The sequence below is a fragment of the Sardina pilchardus genome, chromosome 14, assembly GCF_963854185.1.
Source record: "Sardina pilchardus chromosome 14, fSarPil1.1, whole genome shotgun sequence".
NCBI classification, from domain to species: domain Eukaryota; kingdom Metazoa; phylum Chordata; class Actinopteri; order Clupeiformes; family Clupeidae; genus Sardina; species Sardina pilchardus.
Genome location: NC_085007.1, coordinates 30051776 through 30067109, shown reverse-complemented (window position 1 = coordinate 30067109; position 15334 = coordinate 30051776). Strand labels below are relative to the sequence as shown.

The 15334-nt window shown below is 42.7% G+C and overlaps 1 protein-coding gene across 2 annotated transcripts; it reads right to left on the bottom strand.

Annotated features, from left to right (window-relative positions):
• Positions 1-485: 485 nt before the first annotated feature.
• onecut2 (one cut homeobox 2) lies at positions 486-12443 on the bottom strand. 2 transcript variants are annotated; one of them, XM_062554504.1, is made up of 2 exons: positions 11186-12443; positions 486-772 (listed from the first exon to the last, which is right to left on the bottom strand). In XM_062554504.1, exons 1-2 carry the CDS (start codon positions 12309-12311, stop codon positions 486-488), a joined length of 1413 nt encoding a protein of 470 aa, XP_062410488.1. In that variant the 5' UTR covers positions 12312-12443. The 2 variants fall into 2 exon arrangements, with proteins under 2 accessions (XP_062410488.1, XP_062410489.1); XM_062554505.1 differs by having other exon boundaries at positions 563-772; positions 11176-12443.
• Between the last annotated feature and the right edge of the window lie 2891 nt (positions 12444-15334).

Below are 15334 nucleotides of genomic sequence, written 5' to 3'. Positions count from 1 at the left end.
TGGCAACCAGCCCTTTGGTAAACAGGATCAGGCTGAGATATTGGGAAATGTTTGAAATATTTAAATCTATAATCTAATGCACTTATATTCTAATGCAACCCTTTGCATGACATAGATTAAGAGTGAAATGGGAATACCTCTCCCAAAACACTAGTGTGGAGCGTTATGGGTGGTTTGGGCTGGATGTGTGTGTGTGTGTGTGGATGATGATGTGCTTTTGTCATGGGTTAGAAGTCAGCTTGCTTTTTGCTACAGCGTGCCAGTGGACAGTCCCTTCCCCTCTCCTCGCCTTCTCCAAAAGGATTTTTTTTCTTTAAAAAAAGGTTGGTTTTGAGTGGTCCACCCATCCCTGGCATACTGACCGTTACCCCCACCCGCACCCACCCCCACCCCTCCGCACACCCGTCCCTTCCTCCCGTTACCCCCCTTCCTCAGCACCACCCCCACCCCATCCCTGACCCCCCCACCACCCCCCCTCCCTCCCATCACGCTTTGGTACAAGTGCTGGAGGCTGAGGAGTTGCCGCCTGGACTCCCCTCGTCCATCCATTTGTCCAGGCTGCGCCTCCGGGCATTCATGAAGAAGTTGCTGACGGTGCTGAGCTCCAGCCCCAGCTGCTGGGAGATGGTCAGCTGCATCTCCTTGGAGGGACGCTTGTTCTCCTTGAAGATGGCCAGCAGTGTGCGGCGCTGGAGGTCAGTAAAAACCAGGCGGGATTTCTTTGGTGTATTGCTCCTGTCCTTGCTTGGCTCTTGCTCTTTTCTTTTGCATGCTGGGGGGTTGGGAGGATTCACAAGACAACCAGGAAGGAAAACAAGGAAGAAGAGATGAGTTATTATTGGTGAATACCACAACAGAGTCAAGAACTTTGAAGTACCCAGTCCACAGACAGATTTGTAAGTCCTTCTCTACTTACACAGTAGAAATAGCAATAATATGTTCAGAGTCAGCTATGATGTAAAACCACACAATCAAACACAGAGATGACTGATCACAAGATATTGACTAAAGTATCACTTGCTATAAAATGTAACATAAGGCTAGGATCCGTTGGTGTCCGCTCTTTGAGTTGATGGATGTCCAATAGCCACATTCCCAGCAATATAAGCAGGGGGTAAATAATATATTACACTCCATGTCTGTGTGACACATAATGCTAAAGCTAAGCAGCCCTCCGGGTATTAACACTGGATTTGATGATCACCTGGATCACTGGGATAGGAGAAATGATCTGGCTCTATAGCACTCACTGTGATATAATGGTTTTCCTAAAGGCAGGGTCGCTTTGCTGATTTGGTCAAGCATGACTAACTTTTATACTTCCAGATTGTGCTTTGTACTCACGGGTGTGCCTGTTAGGGAAATCTGGGCTTTTTTCTGTATCACATACATGACATTTATCAAATGTACATCCAGCATATCCACAAATAGCAAAAACAGATAGAATACCTTACAGCCAGGGAACAACATTCTCTGTCAACCTTCAGGGAAAAAAATATGTCCAAGCACACTAAAACAAACAGGCATGCAGGCCATGCCAATCATCATGCACAGACTAATGTATGTATTAGTGACTGTTAAAAGCCTAAACTTGCTATTCTTTACATTTTTTATGTGATATTATCATTTAATATAATTTGCACAGCACTGTACTCCCAGCCGTGTTGAAGTGTACCAGACACGAAGATCCTCTTCATCTTCTATGTTCCACACAGAGAAATCCCCAGTTGCGTCCTGTTTATGTATTCGTAGTTTGTGCCGTGTGTGTGTGTGTGTGTGTGTGTGTGTGTGTGTGTGTGTGTGTGTGTGTGTGTGTGTGTGTGTGTGTGTGTGTGAGAGAGAGGGAGCGGAGTGCGCAGCATCGGAGCGGGCTTAAGAATTTGATTTGATTACCTCTTTGAATTAAGTATGCACAACTGAGACCGCGCAAGATCGATTGAAATCGGGTTAAGTACTCAATTGAGTACAAAACTATTATGTAAGAGGAAACTGTCCGCCGCCGGGTGTAAATAAGCACACACTCTGCAGCAGCTTTGTGTTGCTGTCTGAGCGCCCTTGCGACTGGGTCGAGGTTGGCATTATAATCACCACTACTTCCACACCTTAATTTCAATTTTCATATTAATTCCATGTGCTCGGAAAGAGTCGCCTTCGTCTTGATGTTATTTTCAGTTATCAGCGGTATCAAGCCAGCCCCTAGCATAAGGATTATTGGAGTGGTTTGATACTAGACTGTCTTTCAAATGGCGCAATTTGAAGAGGCCAAGTTAGATCGCTTCCCCTGGGATGTTCTTGCGCTTTTCTAGTGCAGTCAAACTAAATCTTTGATGGAATGCAATGAATACCCGTGCTTCAACACTCAACATTCATAATTCATGTCCAGCGAAACACAAAACAAGCTCAGATTTATTTCTGCTGTCCATGGTGCTGAACCGCGGTATTTCAAAGAGGACCAACCACCATTCGTTTGCTACCATTTCATTTCATCAGGTTAGGAGCCTAAATAGGCTACACAAAACAAGGGTTATTGGGGTGCTATATAGAATCATGCAGGTTTATAGAACCCTTAGTGGTTCCTTTGATGAATCTTTGAAAATTGTTAAAGAACCATTTAGGATATATGAAGCATGCAATAGAACAAAATTCTATATAGCACCTTTTTTCTAAGAGTGTTGAATAAAAAAAACCGGTTCAGGGTTCTTAAACTACACTATATATTGCTCGAATTATAGGCTACGTGAAAATGTATCCGGCTATGTAGGCCTATACTGCAGTATAATAGGCCTATAGGCCTACCGAATAATATAGTCTGCATATGTATGAAACACACGTATTGTTCTTAGACATTGTTTAATCGTGGATTGTTTTGCCAGTTAATGTGGGCGTATACCTCCGCTGTTTTTCAGAATCTTTTGAAGGACTATGTAAATCAAGATAAATGCATTTGTTTTCCAATAGGGGGCAGTGTTTGCTGTTTAATAGGCCTGTGTTGTAACAGGAGAGGTAAGCGCCATTCCAACAGCCTCTAAATCCCTTGGAGACAAAGTAGGCCTGCGGTCTGAGGCCTTACATAGATGTTACATTTGCCATAAAATTTATAAATTGCATAGCCTACTACACATTACATGGGGGTCATCTTTGAAACCATGCCTGTTCTCGTCTAATTTCATGTATGCAATGTTTAAACATGACAAAACTGTCCGTAGAAATACTAACAGACTATGTAAAAGTAGTATTTAATTTGGGGGCTAACGCACTCATTCTCAGAACAAAATTGAAAGTATTAGGTTACGGACACAAACAGCTATACCTAGCCCTGTCCTTGTAAGCAATTACATGCTTCAGATATACCAGTATTGGGGGTAGGCCTAATAGTAAGAGTAGGCTAGTCTAAACGGACGAGAAGCCTAGGCTACAGGTCGAAATAAATAATTAATTATCATCATTACTTGTTATAGAAAATGTAAAAAAACTGGTGTGGCCACTGAGAAGTTGACTGTTTGTACCGTGAACCGTTGATAGTGTTGGCTGGAGGAAACAACTGTCACTAAGCCAGACGAAGGCCAATACAAAATGTATAATTACAAGATGAATCATAAAACTACTTTAAACCCTAAATAATTCCATGCAATGTCTTTTCAAGTGTCTAAGCTTCTTACAATTTACCTTTAAATAAAAACGTTGGCATCCTTAGCATTCTTTTAAAACATAGTAGGCTAATGAAAAAGAATGTAATGTCAAGGCCTTGCTAGTTTACGGAAAATAGAGCTTTTGGCGTTGTGCAGTAAAGAAATTAATTGTCATTACCAAATATTCTATCGACGCCAAAAAAGACAACAGTCTTAGAGCAGCAAAGACAAAGAACGAGTGCACAAGAAACAGGATATTGAAGGCGCCATTTCTTTTGTCAATTGACACACAACAGCAGTGACTGAATCACCTTTAGTCTTCACGGCAACGTTTGCCGTATGATCAAAATCACCATTATAATATTCAAAGGGATTTAGTGTTTCGGTGGTGGGAAAGGGGTGCCAACTTTGGGGTTTTCCAAAGGGGTAAGGTTAAATCAATGAGATCGATACGGGAGGTTTCCCTGGCCTTTCATCAAATGGATCTCTCTCTCTTTCTCTCTCTCTCGCTCTCTCTTTCTCTCATGGTTGATCTTTCTTCTCCGGCGAATGTAAATCAATGCACAGTGCGTCTCTAACCACACGGGGCCCAGAGAGAGCACCCCTGGTAGGGTCCGGTAGAACAACACATCTAACCGCAAAGCTGTCACGAGTTCGCTCATATCTGACTTCATTAAGTTTGGCCTTAAATGCCTATTTGAAAATATATTGTTTTTGTGTATTTTTTTATTTGGCGATTGTTCTGTGCCAAACAAACAACGGGTTTCATTGAATAGATGATTACTTCTGCACAGCAAACATTTCTCCAACAATAATTGCCAATAATTGGCAAATACAAATTCTAATAAACAGTCTGAAAATACTTTACATATGTAGGATAACAGAGTGTGTATACTTTGAAATATGTATACACCCACCATGACTAATATCCCTTGTGATCATTTTAGAACATACCATAAACATTAAAAAGTAAATGTTGATTGAACATACAGTTACTTCCTATTGTAAATTTATTCATATAATTACTGCCTGCCTGGAATGCTAAAAACAATAGCACAGCATAAGCTTCCCTCCTTCATCTCCTCTGCATGTTGGCGGTCACAGGTGCTGAGGAACGTGCTGCTCCTCCCTCTGCCTGAGCCAGACCCTCTCCATTACACAAAAGCCCAGCTGAAGGAGACCCTGACAAGTGGTGTGGTGTTGAGGGAGGATTAGCCTGCTGCTAGCCACTACACTACAGGGCTTTTTAATGTATTCACATAAACAAGCCACTCACACGTGCCCCCTCACCCACCCGGCCCCTTCGGAAATAATGATGTGTCATTCGTGACTGCCTCTCAGCCCATAGCAGGGAACAGGTGAGAGCATTTCTGACATTCCTTCGCCTTGAAGACAGACAGGGTTTTGTTTGGCTGTGGTCGGAAAGTCGTTTTTTAAAGCTGAATACGAATTCTCCTTTCAAAAAGAGCTCGCTCTGCAGAAATCAATTCCACACATGAGTGCATTGTCTGTGGCTTTCACTATTGCTGTTTTCAATAGACATCTTTTCGCCTCAAATCCACCCTCCTGAATACACATTCCCTTTTTGATACAAAATGTTTCAAAACCATACTACAAAGATGTCAAATGCTCTGCGAGTTGTATGTGATGGTCTAATTCACCCAAGAAGGAATGAAAACACAGCTAGCAAATGAATGTATGGCATCAAATGTGTTTTTGGAGGCTGCTTTGAAAGTTGGAACTGATACAGTTGTGATGTAGGGTGATTGAGGTTTGAGATCAATATTCCACCGCAAAACATGAGCTGCAATGATGATTCCTCTTGTTCTACAGAAATTCCTTGTGGAAAGCGTCCAGACATTTCTCTAAAGCACAAGTCAGTCTATCAGTCTGCTGTAAATCACCTTCTCTTTGGTTCCTCAGCCTTTCTCCTCTCTCTCTCTCTCTCTCTCTTTCCTCTCCCTTTGTCTTTCTCTCTGTTTCTCTCTCTTTTTCCTCTCTCTCTCTTTGTGTGTGTGTGTGTGTGTGTGTGTGTGTGTGTGTGTGTGTGTATGTGTGTGTGTGTGTGTGTCTCTCTCTCTCTCTCTCTCTCCTGCTTACTGACTTTAAAATGCAGCGATCTGATCTAGGCCGGTGCTCTCTCATAACGGCCCTGTCGCTTCCGGGAGCTGAAGACATCTAAAGCTGTGGTGCTTCATTATGGCGCAGTGTGTGAATAAATGCATCTGGGTAAATGCATTATGTTTGCGTGGTAGGCACTTAGCTGTGTCATTCCCTGTGTGTGTGTGTGTGTGTGTGTGTGTGTGTGCAGACATCGTTAATGTGCGGCCCCCGCGTGCTTCCTGTATGCAAGTGAGGCTCTCACACAGAAATGAGATTCTGAGCTCATCACGCCTTGCTCTCGCATGAGCTGAGTCTCTCTCTCTCTCTCATGAGCTGGGTCTCTCCCTCTTTCTCTCTCTCAGCTGGGTCTCTCTCTCTCCCTCTTTCTCTCTCTCATGAGCTGGGTCTCTCTCTCTCTCTCCCTCTCTCATGAACTGGGTCTCTCTCTCTCTCTCTCTCTGTGTATCGGCTTGCTTTTTTAGCCACCCATCCGAAGTGCACTGTTTGCTTTGACAGCAGAACGAACATCACTTGATCTCTATCAAGGACTGCACAAAGGCAGTCTCTGTGTTTGCCTCACACGTAGAGAGGGGGAAGGCTCTTTAATCAAATGGGATGTGGGGAGGAGGGCCTGAATGGCTGTGGACATTCACAGTTGAGCATATCCACACCACTAACGATGATGACATCGGGAGTCCAAAGATTCTGTTGCCAAACACACTTATCAACAGCCACGCGATATGGCCAATCAGAGAATCCATTGACTCAGTGATGTTTTTTTCTGCTGATGAGGAAATTGCCTCACTGACAGTTAGTCAAAAATTTGGAGTAAAAGATTAAATCATGGATCTGTTTTCCTGTCTGACTCTGGACAAGAGCGAGAGCTACATTACAATATAGAAGTGGTGGAGTTTCACATACCTATTTAATCAGGAGAGGATTATCTGTGCTTTTCTAAATGTTGTTAACATGAATATCAATATATGCCTCTATCTTTACTCAACCTCTAATGAAAACACAGGCTGCGTAAGACTAATTAACCAGGAACACTATAACGGGAATGTGGCCAAGAATCCGTGTCTGCCATCCTTCCGTCTCATCTCCACACAGTGGAAAATGAAAGCACCCATGCTGAGGTGCGCTGGTAAACATGTGTTTGGCAGAATGCTGCTCTGTTTATTGACAACCACAGTGCCATGAGGCAACGCTATGCTCTTCAGACCCTCGCCCTACAACCCTGGCCTCCACGTTGGCCACACTGGCAGCACACCATACAAAACAACGCTTGTCTGGCCGTAGTGGGTGGAATTGACAACAATGCTTTTTGATTTAACAAATGCCCTTTATTCTAATGTTGACATCACACAAAATGCTACAACCATAATATGGTTGTTGTGTTTGAATACACTGTCCAGGAAGCCTAGCACTTCTCATCAATATGTAGATCATCAAAATATAGTCAAAATGATCATGTCTGTACAGAGCAAATACCATCAGTCACAAGACACATCCTGTAATACCAATGCTTTCATCTTTTGAGTCTATTGCAGCATTCAGCCTTTCCAACTGTAGTGCACTTCTTTCCCCTTGTGCAAATGAGCTGTTGCTTTATGAGATTATAATGTGGTTTTAATAGAATTGAGAGAGGGTCCTGACTGTGTACTTTCAGTATGATCACTCTCCCACTCCTACTGTAGGCCACTGCCATGGTGTCACATATTACATTAGCCTAATGCAGTCTGTACAGGAAATAGATTTGACAACAAAGCATTTGAGAGCCCAACTGAATATGAGATCTACAAAAAATGGCTGAATTTCGTCCCCAATAAGTGTTTTCTAGTTGCCATGCGTCAGCGTCACATATGCCATTCAGAAACCACGTGGCTATTCAGGAGTAACGAAACATATGCACATTGCCCTTCTGCATTTCTCTGTTCTGGGAATGAAGAGGACAGCAGGGAAGGCTAACTACGACCTTCTGAGTTAGCACGGTCATTCACCACAAGCGTAGCTGTTCACGCACAGCCATGCTGTGTCTTCAGGGATGAACTGTGTCCAAATCCAGACGAAGGTCATTCGCGACATCTATTTCTTAGGTACTTTCCCTCAGCTATTAGGCTACTGTTTAGTTCCCGGAGATTGTGAACGTGCTGTATGCTCGCATCTGCACACACACACACATGATTAAAAGCGATCCGTCACTGTAAAGCGTATGAAGGTGGGGACAGGCCGGCCGACTCGGGTTTGCTGGAGTCGCCTCAATGCTGGGAAGAGATCTCCACCGTCAGCTTTACTGGAAACAGCCGAGATCGGGTTCCAGATCAATGCGCGCTGGGTCCACACGTTTGTGTTATTGTTGCCAGCATTAATGCTCTTTTAATCTTCAAGAGATTATCGCCATCGATCCATCGCCATACAGCTTCACATATTTGTTTTAGAAAGTGACATAACTAGACGAATGAGAGACGGAATGGCGCATTTTATCCTGTGAAATAAATTGTAGTTTACACCATTTGTGATCAAGAGGTGGTTAACCACAGTTTCTACCTTCAGTGTTACCTTTTGAACTAAACTAATGTTTTTAAAAGTGTTGCCGAGGAGTGTTTATAGTCAACAGCGCATGAAATAACAAAATAGGCCCTGATACTAGCCTATGTTTATTTTATTTTATTTGATTTTTATCGCAAATGAAAACTAGAAGGCTATCAACGGCAAACGCATATACTTAAAATTAAAACTTTAAGGGGTTAGAAATCCTACAATTAATTTAATAAGCTTTATTGATTTAGAACGTCGTTTGATTTCTGCTGAATCTCGGTTTGACTGCATGAGGATATCTGACAGGGGATTATCTTCTTTGTATTCTCTTCAAATTGGTGAAGGAATTAGGCTATCAAGATTGAAACGGGTTGCCAATGAACCCGAACTTTTATTAGACTCGACGCGTGTGTGTATTTATTTAACTTCATTTGTTTGTGGTCAGTGAGATCCATGGTCTCACCCCAGAGTTTTTTTTCTCTCTCAGTAGCCCTGATTCTTAATGCCACTTGTCCATTTTCATCATTTATTTAGTCAAGTTGTTCCTACACACTGTGAGAGGAATAACAATGATTCGGTGAAAATGAGAGCGCTCCTTGATTTGAGGCACCCTGAGGTGGCAGTCCGGGCTGATTGCATGTCGTGTGAGAGGAATGGGCTGGAGTCGAATGTCACGTTTGATTTGACTAAATTATTAGCACAAGGACAGGGCCATTTTCTCTGGTGAAACCATGCGGTGACAAGACACCTGCACCCTTCTGTGAAGAAGTACGCCCGAGCAAACCAATCGCCCAGTAACTTCATCCACTGGCCTATTGCATAGGCTACACATTGGTGATATGTTTACATTACTCAGCAACGCATACAGGAATGTATTCAGTGCAACATGTAGTCAGCCATGTAAACAACTGCCGAATTGTTTACTAATTTGAAAAATCATAGCAGCGATGACTGCACATCAAATGCGGTTATTTGCCTGGAATGAAATATTTAATCTTAAAAGAAATCGTACTGGCTATAAAATCTAAGAAATGCCAGACGCCTCACTTTCCATTTTGCCTAGTTAACCCAAGACAAGGTGACGTTTTGTGCAGGAGCTGTGGGTCACGCCGTGATTTCTATCAATAATTCATCGAGGTTCTGCAGCTTCTGCTCTTCTTTTCAATTCCCCTGCCTCGCCGATCACATAATACCTTCCCCCAGTGCTCCGGCCGCAGACTTTACCGCCATCTGTAAGCTACCGATCCTACGGGGAAACGCAAGGCAAGACTGCTTTCCCAAACCTCTCACTAATATTGCTCTTCTGGTAGCATGCAAACTCTTCAGCTTGCTCCATTTCACCTTTATACAATTATGATTCACTTAATCAGCTCAAATCTTTGAACATTCTCCTCCCCTCCATCTGAAAAAAAATCTTCTTGTGTCAGGGACGGTGAAAGGCGGATATTGACTGATTAATAGTAGCCTAGACCAATTTTGCAGGTCCTAATTTTTGAAAAATGTGGTGGCCTTGAATGTCTGCATGTAATGTTGATAAGCCAAAACTCAGAGTGTTTGTGCGCATCGGACACAGTAGCTAGCTATATAAACAAACGTGCTCCTCTCATTCACCGGCCTTGTGATTCTGATCGTACATGCGTAAAAACCCATTTTGAATGATAAATGCAACTAACTCCTATTATGGTAATCAAGATTGTTGAACCACTCAATAGAGTAAGCTACATGATACAAGTATAACTCCACACAACGCGCAAACTGCAGAATAGTATAGTGCAATTACATAGGCATATATTAAGACTTTTTTGGCACCTATTTTTGGAACAAATACAAAATGTTCATTCTACAATAACATTTCGCCATTAAGTCATTTGAGAAACAACCATGTATTTATAATGGGCTATGTGTCGATAGTTTATGGTATATTTGATGTCAATCATACACGATTAGATTGCCAATAATTTGGAACAACAAATTTGTGTTCAATCAATATTAAAGAGTAATCTAGATTTAGCATCGGGGCCTTTCTCCTAGAACAAAAGAAGCGCGTATTGATGGTTATAAATTTGATCGCTAGAGGGGGCAACAACCTTACAGTAGCCTATAGATACGAGGGCTCCAACATCGTAGGTCTTGTGTGGGGATAATAACCCTTCCCATCAACATAATCCCTCTCTACAATCACCGTCCCTCTCTTTCATTATTCCCCACTTTTCGAACTCTCATTTTCTTAACCTTACACAGACGTAGCATTTCATCTTACGGACAGAAACGCTCAAACGACGTTTGGATAAAAACACACAGTGCCTACCAGAATTTCAGTAGCCTATGCTTTTCAAAAAGAGGTGACACCTTTCTTTAAAAAAAATAATTAGGGGTGTTTTGTTTGGGATGCTACACATACTAGCAAAACATCCTGAGTTACTGAAATGTGCCAGACACAGCAAAACAGAGGGAAAGTAGGCTAGGCAGAAAATGTATGGAACTATTTTATACAGCCTAAAGTGAACGGATAAATACTGTTCCAGCAGCTCTTTGTTAAATAGCCTACCCGAATAAGCATCACATCGGGAAAGTGTTAACAATTTAACCTCGTTAACAATTTATACCTCGTCACTAAAAAAGTGCTCTCTGACGCATTCATTTAAAAGGTAGACTATTATCCAAATGTGCAAGATACGTTTACAATCTATTAAGCAAACACTTCTTTCAGGGGAGAAAATTATTAATTCAACTGTCATTAATATTGATCGCAATTATTGACCATTAGCTGAAAACACTGTAAGTGAAAATAAATTTCTCTCCACTGAAATGTAGGCTTACTCGCTTCGTGAACTCTGTTTTAGTGATGAGGGGAATAAGCACGGCGTAGTCAGCGGCGGAAGAGGTATGTTTTTAAAGAAGATACCTTGTCTTACCTGCAAGCCGAAGGGCCGACATCCTCTGAAACTCGGGTTCCTGCAGCCATTTCCACATTCTCCGAAAGGTTTCCCTTCCCGATTTAAGTTTACTCCAAGGTTTGGGGTTTCTTAAGAGGTCGGAAAGAGTGCCCTGCGAGCGACACAGCACCCTCTGCGCGAAGATTGCCTGCGGGATGCTGTATCGCTTCAGTTCGGCTGTGATCCTTTGTGCGACTTCTTTGGTGTTTATTTCTTCCAGCTGCCCCGAGTTACTACCTTGTGTTCCAGAGGAGGAGGGCGGTCTGTCTCGGTTAGAAGCCAACACAGGCCCGTGGGATTGAGGGTGGCCCGGATGCCCTGTGTGGTGCATCCCGTTCAAATGTGGCATCATACCTGCCGTTGGGCCACCGAGGCCTCGAGAGAGATGTTGATCCCCTCTGGCCAGCATGGCAGTGTGGGCATCAAAGTTGGAGCTAAGCATCTTGTCATGCCCATGTGTGCCATAGTTATGGAGGCTTTGTTGGGTGTTGTGTATGGAGCCCAAGCCGTTACCGAGGGGACTGCTGGCCAGGGGGGATAAACTCTGACCCATCCCGGTCATGTCCTTATGATAGGGGCTATAGAGGTTGTTCATTGCTGGTAAACCCCGATCGTCCCGCATCAGCGTAAAACTCCCACTTACGTTCCCAGAGAGACGCTGGTGGTGATGATGATGGTGGTGGTGCGGATGGTGGAATTTGTCCGAAACTGTAGAAATGGGCGGTAAGGGTTGCAGTGGAGTTAACGTGGTGTAGGTGCCGCTCATCCCCATCCCGGGAGGGGATGTGTCGCACGGCATGCTCATGGCGTGATGGAGCGGGAGAGACAATTCTGGTCGGTACTCTCCGGCTCCGTCCAGAATCGTTGCCATGCTGGACACCATCGCGGTCCGCGACGATGCCGCAGCCAGATCCTGATGTATCCGCAAGGAAGCCCCCGTGTTCCGATTGTGATGGTGGTGGGGGCTATGACTGTTCATCAAATCCTGCTCATGGCTTATTCCACCATGCAGATTGCCAATGCTGTCCATTGTCATCTCTGGGTTCATGGCGTAAGCATCCAGATCCTTGGCCAGGCATCGATAGGCGTTGTAGGCAGTCTTCATTCAGTCCATTGATTTATTTCATGTTATATGCCGGGATGGGTTTTCCGTTTGTTTGTTTTCTAAGGCCTCTCGGGTTTTTATTTAAAAAATTACCGATCTCTATCAGACGGGCCAGTGCTGATTCTCCCCATGTCCGAGCCCTCTCCTCCTCCTATGTCTACTGTTTGGGCAGCTGGAGCTGTCCAGGATGGGCTAGCTCTACGCTCACCCTACCCCACTGAAAAGGGCGTGGACTATAGTTTGACGAGCGCAGTCTTTGTCCAATTGTATTTCCTATTTTCCTCACAAGACCGCCTCATTTTGCAGCAGCCACCAATCGATTTGGGCCAATTCTGAAGCCCCAGGTTTACAAGTGTGGTTGAGATTTGTACGCAGCCCTTGCATCTGGATACTGTGACGCTGGAAAGTCTGAACGTCTTCGCAACTCCCACTAACCCTTTCCTCTCCTGTCATCAGAACAGTGCCTAATATTGTAATGTTTGCCAAAATAACCTATTTAATAGTTAATTCTTTGTTCTTATAAGGGACATAGGCCTAATTAATTTGATGGACACTGGACTCGGGGGATATCATTAATGGCATAATTTAGCATATTAGAAAATCCACACAATTGCTCTTATCAATGCAATTAATATGTCATGACCAATGTGTCAATGTGAAATCGGCAATGAATGATATGCTAATTATGCGAATTCCAATGATAGAATGTTGTGATAAGGTCATGATTAGTTATAGATTTTTTACATTCCTAGTTTTACTCTCTTGAATTCAAACGTTATTTCTCGATGACACATTGCTGAGGCAATAGTTCGAATGATCTAGTGTGTATCTCCAGCTGCAAACATAGCCTAGTTGTAGAGCACAGTGAACTTTGTAACTTCATATAGTGTAGAGTGGGCCCAGTGATGCGTCAGATCGTCTCCCTTTTCTGCATTGTTTTTCTACTTACACACACACACACACATACACACACACACACACACACACACACACACACACACACGCAGAGAGAGCGAAAGAGAGAGAGACGGAAAACTATTTGATATACTATTACTATCCTACTACTGACATTTTGCACTAGACGCCAGTGTCTCACTATAACACCTGGCACTCTTTCTTTTATACCTCATTGATTGAGTTGATAATTTTCAGTAGGCTATATTATATATATATATATATATATATATATATATATATATATATATATATATATATATATATATATATATCATATTATATCATTTAGGTCCAATTAATTCACGTGTGACGCATGACAACTAGCTAAGTTTGTTAAAACTTAGCAAGTTGTCATGCGTCATACGTGAATTAATTGGACATAAATGATGTAATATTGTTATGTCCATTCCCTTTTGGTCGATCAAACATTTCAGTGAGCCTCTATTAGCCCATTTTCCTAAACGTTCGTCACAGGACACAAATACATAGTGTTAGTCACTTTGGGAATTAACTGTTTCAAAAGTAACAGATTTCTCCAATAGCGTGGTCCTGCCTTGCTTTGGGTGGCTATTTAGTTTGGAAGTTGCGCAGATGTTGCCTTTGTTTAAAGAGACGGTAATTAAGGACAGAGGGACAGAAGTCTGAAAAGACTGACCTATTTTTCTTTTGATCAGCTGTCAGAGTAGGAGCAGGGGGTCCCTCACAGAGAGGACCGCTTCCAAAACTTTCAGCTGGCGACCCACCAGCTCACAAATTGGGAAGATAGAACTGTACCTGACTGCACGGCTTTGTATAGAGAGACGAATGGCATAGTAGTTGCAGATAATGTGACAGATAAACAAAAACCTCTGACACCATCATTGGCGGATTTTTTTTTGTTTTCAGTACCCCGCCAGGTCGCCACTTAAATTGTAGAGATATTCTTGGCTGAAAATGGGAGTTATTCATGTCAACAGATCGATGTGTGTGCAGGGCAGGTCTAGTGAACACACATTTCCTTTCTCTGCATCTACAGGCTATGATGACTTCTGAAAATACAACGCACTATAAGCCAGCAATTTCTAATTCAGCACGTTTTCCCCCGACTTTTGACGTAGCCTATGCAGGCTATAAAGATGTAAAATGATATCAAGTTTTGAATATTTACTTTGTAAAGTATTTTTGAATAGCAAACCATGCAGTATTTAACCACTGTCATATAGGCTATTATATTTTGTTCTGTGGCCTTAAAAAAAAAAAAAAAAAGCTCAGATATTATAAATTAAAAAGCTCAGATATTATAAATTAATATCATATAGGTTAGGTTGTCTATTTTTTGTTTGTAGCCTGTACAGGCCTTGTTATTATCTATATATTTTAAATACCCTGATCAAGGCTACGTCACTGCTATTATATTGATTTTATGAGACAACGCGATTGCATTCTGTTCAGTTTAAACATGGACAAAGTGACAGAGCAGTCAAGATACCCGCTTTAACGTTTGCAGTCTATAATCACATGTTTACAAGTTAAATTATGATACGTGAGCAAGTAATTCGGTCTGGGTTTCTTTTCTGTGTAAACTCAAAAGGTAAAACCCAAAGACAGGCCTGAATAACTCTGGGTCGATTGGCACTGTTTCCCCCCCTTGCCCTCTTTCATTTTTGTCCTCTCCCCAGCCATCTGCTATGGAAGTGCAGGGCTATTGATTAGAATCATTGTGCTGCGGACCCCATGCTAATCTATACCGTTAGTGGCCATCAGTTTGCGCTTTGCATTGCATCTGTCCCTGTGCCGCCATCTCCATGACCTAGCAGTTTTGAGTCTGTGTACAGTACAGCGCAGATGTTTGGTGAGTATCTGGCATTCCATTGTCATCTTACATGTACATGTCGTCTCCGAATGCGGGAACGGCCGGATTGAGCGTTTTTTTCTCTGCGCGGTTTTAATGAGACTATCTGGTGTGGTGAAGCCAATAGCAGTAGCGACCGATGCTCTGCTTTGCATACCGTCAGGACAACGTGTGGCCGACCAACAGCCGTTTTAGAGCGGTCACAAGAATCAGAATATGTAGCCTAACTTTTATT